Source organism: Octopus bimaculoides, chromosome 21 (assembly GCF_001194135.2).
Source record: "Octopus bimaculoides isolate UCB-OBI-ISO-001 chromosome 21, ASM119413v2, whole genome shotgun sequence".
NCBI classification, from domain to species: Eukaryota; Metazoa; Mollusca; class Cephalopoda; order Octopoda; family Octopodidae; genus Octopus; species Octopus bimaculoides.
The window spans coordinates 272,882-281,734 of record NC_069001.1 but is presented as its reverse complement, the minus strand read 5'-3'; the positions used below and the strand labels follow the sequence as shown (position 1 = coordinate 281,734).

The following is an 8,853-nucleotide window of genomic DNA, read 5'->3' as shown; positions in this document are numbered from 1 at the left end:
TATATATATATATATATATATATATATATATATCGTCGTCATATATATATATATATATATATATGTATGTATGTGTACATATGCAATGTATATATGTATGTGTACATATATATATATGTATGTATTCATGTGTGTGTGTGTGTGTGCAGATGCGTGTGTGTGTGTGCGTTCCTGCTAAATTCCTTCACTGACTTTGACATGTTTAACACAATTTATTCAGTGCAGACATAAACCAATTTTCAATGACTTGATGTCAGTCTGTTTTCTAAAGCAAAAAGCTTTTAAATCTATTCAAATTGTGAAAATTTGTTTTAAAAAAAGAAGCAGAACAAAACAGGAAGAAACAACAAAAGAAATAAAAATGTGATTTATTGTTTTTTTTATTTAGTATATTTTCTTCAATTATTTTTGTCTTTCCTGTCTTAACTTTATTTCAGCTTTATTTTAAATTTTTTCTTTTTTTTTTGCAATAATTTGTTAAAACATGGAAATATGGGGAAAAAGTAAAGAAAAAATGAAATAGATAGAACGAAAGCAAAGGATAAAGAGTTTTCAGAATCTTAATTTTTTAATTATGGAATGAATTTTAAGATAGAAAAGGAGAAACATCATCATTGCTAAACTTAATCTTGTTGCAAACAAAGATTTCTTTCTTTCGTACACCACAAATCTTCATTTGAGTATTATTTTTACTGTGTGTAATTATTTAATATGAAAATACCTGAAAGTCTTAGCTGGTGAAGTAATTAAGATGTTGACAGATGGTAGGATAGATAGACAGGCAGATAGACAGGCAGATAGATAGATAGATGGATAGATAGATAGATAGATAGATAGATAGATAGATAGATAGATAGATATATAAACTGTTTGATAGATAGATAGATAGACTGAGAGATAGACTGAGAGATGAGAAGATGCAGAATGGCAGACAGGCAGTTGTTGTATGATAGATTGACAGATGTATATATACAATGACAGATTGGATTGACTGACAAGGCAGGCACAGAATCACAGAATAGATACAGAAATATTGAAAGAAAGAGAGCGAAAGACTGACAGAGAGACAAACAGATAGAGAGATGGACAGACGGACGGACAGACAGATAAGTTCATAGGAAGATAGATAGACAGATATAAAAATATAGAAAGAAAGACAGGAACAGAACAATAGATAGGCATCGAAATAAAATGGATAATACTTTATCTATATTCTTGCTACAAAATGACAGATGGACAAATAAATATATTTAGCTAACTAAGTAAAATAACAGTTAGACAAATTCTGCTCAGGATGTCTTGATTTTTGTCATTCCTAGTTTAGACAAAATACCAGTCAAATATTGAGGCTAATCTAACAGTTCCCTTTCCCTCAAATTTTGGGCCTTGTGCCAATAAGACACCCAAATGGCTAGTCATCATCGTTTTTTCTTTTACTGGGCACACTTACCTAAGGTGCCCAGCAAACTTCTTAACCACAATAATAATAAGAAGAATGAGGAGTGACTCTAACTCTAATATTGTATCGTTTCACTTCTGTTTCAGTGTGAAGCCCCCAGTGAAAGATCCACCAAAAAGCAATCCAAGTAAGCGCCATCGGGAAAGACTGAATGCCGAATTGGATCATCTTGCAAGCCTATTGCCGTTTGAACAGAGCGTGATCTCAAAACTTGATAAACTTTCCATCCTCCGCTTGGCAGTTAGTTATCTGCGGATCAAAAGCTATTTTCAAGGTAATTCCCTTTCGATATTCAGTTTGAATTTTCTAGAAAGAAAAAAATTGGGAAACTTTTGTCTTGTATTTTTTTTTTTCCTATCAAGAAAAGTTAAAGAGAGATTCTTATTCACTGTTTTTTGTGCAACAAGGAAAAAAAAATGACTGGTTAAACAAATATATAAAACAAAATGAAAAAAAAAAAGAAAACTATAAAATATTAATTCTTCTTTAAAAGGACTTTATTTTTCAGTGTGGTATCATTTTTGTGTGATTTCTTTGATTTCTTTTTAATTAGATTTGGTCTTGTGATGTTCAATGAAATAATATGTAAAAAAATATATAGAAAATTATATGATGTATCTCTTTCTACAAAAGAATCGTAGGATATTATTATTATTTATTAAATATAGATTTATCCTTTTATCCAGTAACTTTTATCATTTCCTCTATTTTTTTTCAACCAGTTAATATTAATCATTTTATCTTTTTTCATTTTATAACAAAACTCATGCACTTTTTATAATAACAGGGAGTATTATGAGACTGTTTTTCTTAGCAAGTCAAACAGCCATGAAGAAGCTCTCTTCACAGTTCATTGATTTATCTGTATCCCCCACAGCACACCCCTAAAACACTGTCCTAAGAACATAATCCTTCCTATTCTGCACCGACTGGTATCATGAATAACCTCGTTAGCTTCAAATACCGTATCTCTGGTCGCAAGCTGTGATGTAAAGCAGCAGAAACTGTTGTGTCCTGATTGAAAGTACATTATACTCACCTGAGTTGTGGTTATCACAAGAACAAGTTCGCATATACACACAAAAAAGTAGACAGCAGAAAAAGTGCAGCAAAGCCATATTGGCATCCTGTTATACAACGCATCATTATTATCATCCTCATCATTTAAACATTCACGCTTGCATGGGTCAAGTGAAGTTTAATCAGATGGATTTCTATGACTGGATTCCTTCCCTGATTCCAAACAAAGTCACATTTCTTTATGGCTCAACATGCTTTCACAGAATATTGGCAGTGAATGACACTGCCTGTATGACAGTGACACTCATTTACGACTATCACATGATATCAAGAGAAGGTACCACACTGCAGGACTGAACCCAAAACCCCTTGGTTGGGAAACAAGTTTCTTAACTACAATATGTTGGTCATACCTGTCCCCATAGTGCCTGTATAGTCTAAGAATTTCTATATGACCAACATCTATCATTTGCAATTAAAACTAATAAGAAAAATGTCAGTAATAGGAACGTTCTTCTACACAGATTTTTATCTGCAGACAAATAATTATGATGATGATGATGATGATGATGATGATGATGATGACGTTGATGACAAGAACCAAACTAAGAACGTAGACAATCAACAGACTAAAAGATACATAATGGTTATTAATTTCATCTTGATAAGTCACTGTTCATTTCTTAAGGAATTTCTTTGGAGAAAGAAGCATAATTGTCAGTGTGTATGTGTGTTGGTAACTGTGTGTGTGTGTGTGTGTCTGTTGGTGTGTGTGTTGGTGAGTGTGTGTGTGTATGTTGGTGTTGTGTGGGTGTGTATGAGAGAGTGTGTTGGTGTTGATATGGCTGTGTGTGTGTGTGTGTGTGTGTGTGTGTGTCAGTGTGTCACTATATTTTTAAAAAAAAGGCAAAGAATTGTAAAGCGAAAGTGAGAGACTTAATGGTTGCGTCTCCTTCGATGATATTATTTTATCCAATTTATATTTGATTTGATGAGTTTATTAATAAAGTTACACAGACACAACACATAGGCAAGACTATAGATAGATATACAAACATATGTACAGGCACACACATACACACACACACACTTGTGCATGCAAGCATGCAAATGTATTTGTGTATGTGTATGCACACATGTATGTTTGCTTGTGCATGTTTGTTTAGAATTAGACGTGTGTGTGTGTGTGTGTGTGTGTGTTGGAGTCAGTGGCTTTGGCAATTGATTTCAATGAAAGCAGATTTCATTCTGAACAGGGAAAGTAAATGAGTGAAATTATATCGTTTGTATGTCTACAGGGAGGTCATACTAAATTACTAAATGAATTGTGGTGTGTGTGTGTGTGTGTGTGTGAGAGAGAGAGAAGGAGAGAAGATAAAGTGTATGAGAGAGAGAGAGAGAGACAGAGATGGAGGATATACAGAGAATATGAGATAGATAGATAGATAGATAGATAGATAGATAGATGCATACATACATAGGGAAAGAAAGAGAGAGATAGAAAGGCTTATAGAAAGACAGAAAGAAGAAGGTAAATAAGAGAAAGTGTATGAGAGAGAGAGAGAGAAAGTTAGAAGTAAATACAGAAAATGTGAGAGATAGAAATACATAGAGAGAGAAAGATAGAAAGAAAGAAGAAAATGTGAGAGGGAGTAAGGAGAAAATACAGAGAATGAGAGGAATTGAAAATACAGAGAGAGAGAGAAAGAGAGTAGAATTGATGTTCCTCTCTCTTTCTCTCTCTGATGTGGAATGGTAAATTACAGTGCCTTAGTGACCAGAACAGAAGTCACAGACAGTGATGTTACGAGCAGTGTTGTCTGAAGTGGAGAAAATTCAGCAGAGAGCAGTGGGAATTGGAGGAAACTGAAGTGCTGCCGTGGTTTATAGAAAATGGTTAATGCAGTCAACAAGCAACAATAATTCTTCCTAGCATTAGACACAAAGCCAAAATTTGAGGGAAGGGGCTAGTCGGTACCATCAACTGCAGTACTTGACTGGTATTTTGTTTTATGGACCTCAAAGGGATAAAAAGCAAAATTGATTCCAGTCATACTTGATCTCAGAATCTAAAGTTCCTCAACAAACATCACAGAGTTTCTGTCAATCTTCAGCTGTCTTGGACCACATTCTTCTAAATAAGGGTGAATACGGAGTGTGCTACAAAATTAATAGGAAGACAAGGGACATTAATTTCATATATATATATCTATATCTATCTCTGTTTTTCTATACATATGAGTGTGTGTGTGTGTGTGTGTGTGTGTGTATATATATATATATATATATATATATATATATATATATATATATATATAGATAGATAGATAGATAGATATCATTTATTCAGAATCAGAAGGATAGCACCTTCTACAAGACTTGATAGCTAAAAGCTATCTACTCACCATTCCAAATGCTGCCAACAGCAGGTCCCCTGTCAAAGACCCCTTGGGGCAGGGTGGTGATGCTTCACTGATCAACAGATTATGTCAAACACACATAAGGCATACATATTAGTGATGGATGGTACTGTTGTTGTTGTCACCTGTTGATCTACCTGAGGTTGTGCTTCACTAATTAAACCTCCAATTTTTCTCTCATATCAAAACACATCAATTTTTTTATTTCTTATTTAATTATTTAAAAACTTTACAGAATTTTCATTTTTTTCTTCTTTCCATTACTTAAAGTCTTATTGTGGTTTCCCCCCAGATTAGATCTCATTGAGCTGGCCCCCACCCATGAAAATACTTTTCCTTTTTTTCACCTTTTACTTGTTTTAGTCATTGGACTTTGGCCATGCTGGAGCACCATCCTAAGGGATTTAATCAAGCAAATCGATCTCAGGACTTTAAGCTTGCCTCTTACACTATCAGTTTCTTTTGCCAAACCGCTGAGTTACAGGAATGTAAACAAACCAACACCGATTGTCAAACAATGATGGGGAATAAAACACAAACTGAAAGACATACACATTCTCATACATGTATACATACATGCATGCATACACACACACACACATCCATGACAAGCATCCATTCACAAGGCTTTGGTCAGCCTGGGATTAGAGTAGAAGATACTTGCCCAAGGCGCAAGTCCACCCCACCCACCTATCCACACCTGTGTCTATGTTGTTGTTGTTGTTGTTGTGGCTGTTTATTTTCTTTCTTCTTTTTAAGAACCGCATCGTACAGGAATTCAATGATGCAATATGTTCTCTTTGTAAAATAATGAAGATTCAGTTGCTATTTCTAGCGATCGAATGTCCACGTAAATCGAGCCCCTACACACAGGTAAATTCCACACACGTCCCATATAGAGAGATTTCTTCTGAGTGAGTCAGTTGTGAGGCTCCTTCATGAAGTCTTCTCTCTTCCTCTCTTCCTCACTTCATCCCACAAACACCTTTGCCATCGGCTAATTTCAATCACAACCCAGCTTTCTTGTGAAAGAGGTTGCTTGAATATCTTGCAGTTGTTAGTATATTCTGTTGACAGTATATACCACAGTATATCTAAGACTACATTACTTAATGTGTCCTTTCCTTATTTATAACTACTCGGTGTAAATTAAAGGAGGTTTGGCTACTATTTCTGCCAGTTTGGGTGGTCATCTGGAGAACATTTGTTTCGTTTCTAAAGCTTGATGTTTTTTTTGTCTTTTGTTTTTTTATAACTGAAGAAAATACGAACTTTATTCTTTTTCTTTTTTCTTTCTTTCTTTCTTTGTCTTCCTTTGAATCTCCAATTTCGAGAGAGGATCTCTTTTACTTTCCCTGGTTTGGTTTCTTGCTTTCTCCGATTCTTTCTTTCCTTCTCTTCTGCCTCAACCTTCTCATCAATGGGGATGATGACCACCACCACCACCATCACCACCACCGCCACCACCACTATCACAATGATTATCAATGATGGCAAAGACAAACTCCACCATCACCAAAATCACCACCACCACCATCCCAAACATGACCATCATGATGACGATGATTACTACCACCATCCCTACCAAAGCCCTGATCGTCATACCACCACCACCACCACCACTGGCCACAAATCTTGCTGATAATAATTATTACAACCATTGTAAATTTGCAATTTCTTTGACATTCTTTCATCTTTCAAGACAGTTGAAGTTGGCCATTTTCTTTCCTTTCTTCCTTTCTTTCTTTCTTCCTTCCTTTTTTCCTTTCTTCCTTCCTTTCTTTCTCCAGTTCTTTCTCTTTTCCCTTCTCCTTTGTTCTTTCTCTCTCTCTCTCTCTTCCTTTCATTATTTCTTCCATTTTTCCCATTTTCTCTCCCTCTTCTTTTTCTTCTTCTTCTTCTTCACTTATCTCTTCTTTTCTCTCCTCCCTCCTCTTCCCCTCCACCCCCACCACCACTCTCACCTCCATTCTCCTTTTGTTTCTCTTGTGCTTAAACTGTATTTATTCTCCAGTGAAACTTGAGTGCAGTTTCGTTGCCAGAATAGAAAGAACCCTGTCTTGCCTGGTATTAAAGTCTTTTCATTGATTCTCCAGAACCATTTTCCTGTTTGTTTGTGTTGCTGAATCAGTTGTTAATTGGCTGTGAAAGTCTCTGCGGGATCGCATTTCATCAACAGGTTCGAAGCTTTGCCGTTTCCTCGGCAGAGGACGGCGGGAGATCTTTTTTCGCACTTCTGCAATCTCTTTGGCTGCCACAGCAAGGAACACACATAACTACACACACATGCATACATACATACACATGTATGCATACATACATACATACACATGTACATACATATATATATATATATATATATATATATACACACACACACACATACGTACATTCAAATAAAGATGCCACCCTTATGAGCAACCAAAGAATCAAAACCAGTATAGTAGTAATAGTGGTAGTGGTAGTAGTAGTAGTAGGAGTAGTAGTAGTAGTAGTAGTAGATTTCTTACGTAAAAGAGAAGTAAAAAGGAAGCCAACAGAATCAAATTCAACTCTGAAAACCACCACCAATACCACCACCATGGTCAATATGACTAGTACCACACACACACACACGCACACACACACACACACACACTCACATACTCACACACATACACACACGCAAACACACACACACTCACACACATATGTAAAAAGATGAAATTTTATCTATTATGCTCCATGACTTGTTCCGGCGAAAGGTTTGACTGCAGCTCAAGGGTGAAGTTAAATTATCGAACAAGTAATTATCCCTGGGTGCCATGTTGGCATATGGCTGTGTGATTATGATTGGAAGTTCCTTTTAAATCAACGCTATGGTCTCTGGTTCAATTCTGCAGCATGGCACCACGGCAAACGACTTTCTTCTTTTAGTGACGTGAATTGACCAAAGATGTAGCGACTGGAATTCATTTGATAGAAATTGCATAAAAACCTGCTAAATATCTCCATGAGATTCCATTTGAGATTGTATATATGTGTGTATATATGTGTATATACTGAAGGTGTATGACCTGATGATTTGGGTGTTGCACTCACAACTGCAAGGTTGTGGTTTCAATTCCCAGACCAGCAATCCGTTAAGCAAAACACTTCATTTCATATGGCTCCATTTCATTCAGTTGTAAACCCTGTGAAGAAATGGAGTCCCCTTAAGGGCTAAAGTTGTGATCTTGATCACTTAAATGTCATGAGTCAGGTAATTGACCCTATGAAATTCTAGGACCTGAGACCCAGTAATGTAAATAGAGGGGTTGATGATGATGATGATGATGTTGATATCTATATATGTCTGTGCAAGTGTATTAATGTATGTCTCTATTCTAAGTATGTTACTCTAAAAGATCCTTTTAGCCAATCCCATCATACATGCAAGTTGATTCCAACTGGTTTTACCGCAGTCAGGAGTTGCTGTTTAACAACCTGTTATAAATTTTGAACTCTCTTAATCACTGAGGATTTATTTCCTTCTCTCATGTTTAGAAAGCATTTCCCTTTATATTGATACAGAAACACCTAACGATTCTTTTTATAAGAAATCTTGCTTGATGGCTCCTTTAACTGGAATCGGTGCAACAAAAACACCATCAAGCTTAAAATCTCAGTCAAAACGGACTCTGTTTGTTTTGACTCTACTTTTAGGTTTGAGTCACATTTTCAATAAACATCATGTTGCTATTCTTGGAATTGCTTTAGAAACATAATCTTAAAGAAACACACACACACAAATGTGTGTACGTATGACTGTGCATATTTATGAATGTATGTATGTGTGCATATAACAAGTTGTATCGTGTAATGCTATTAGATAAAGAAAATGTATTATATATACATACATATGTACACATACATAAATATGTACACAAGTACTAACATACATACATGTGTAATTATATGCATACACATGTGTAT

The 8,853-nt window shown here is 35.5% G+C and overlaps 1 protein-coding gene across 1 annotated transcript in view; it reads left to right on the top strand.

The window, feature by feature from the left end:
* Positions 1-8,853, top strand: part of LOC106867292 (aryl hydrocarbon receptor) — a 286,257-nt gene that overhangs the window by 124,054 nt on the left and 153,350 nt on the right. Inside the window, exon 2 of the mRNA XM_052975386.1 lies at positions 1,546-1,733. Coding sequence (XP_052831346.1) covers positions 1,546-1,733 — 188 coding nt within the window. The remainder of the gene's footprint in view (positions 1-1,545; positions 1,734-8,853) is intronic.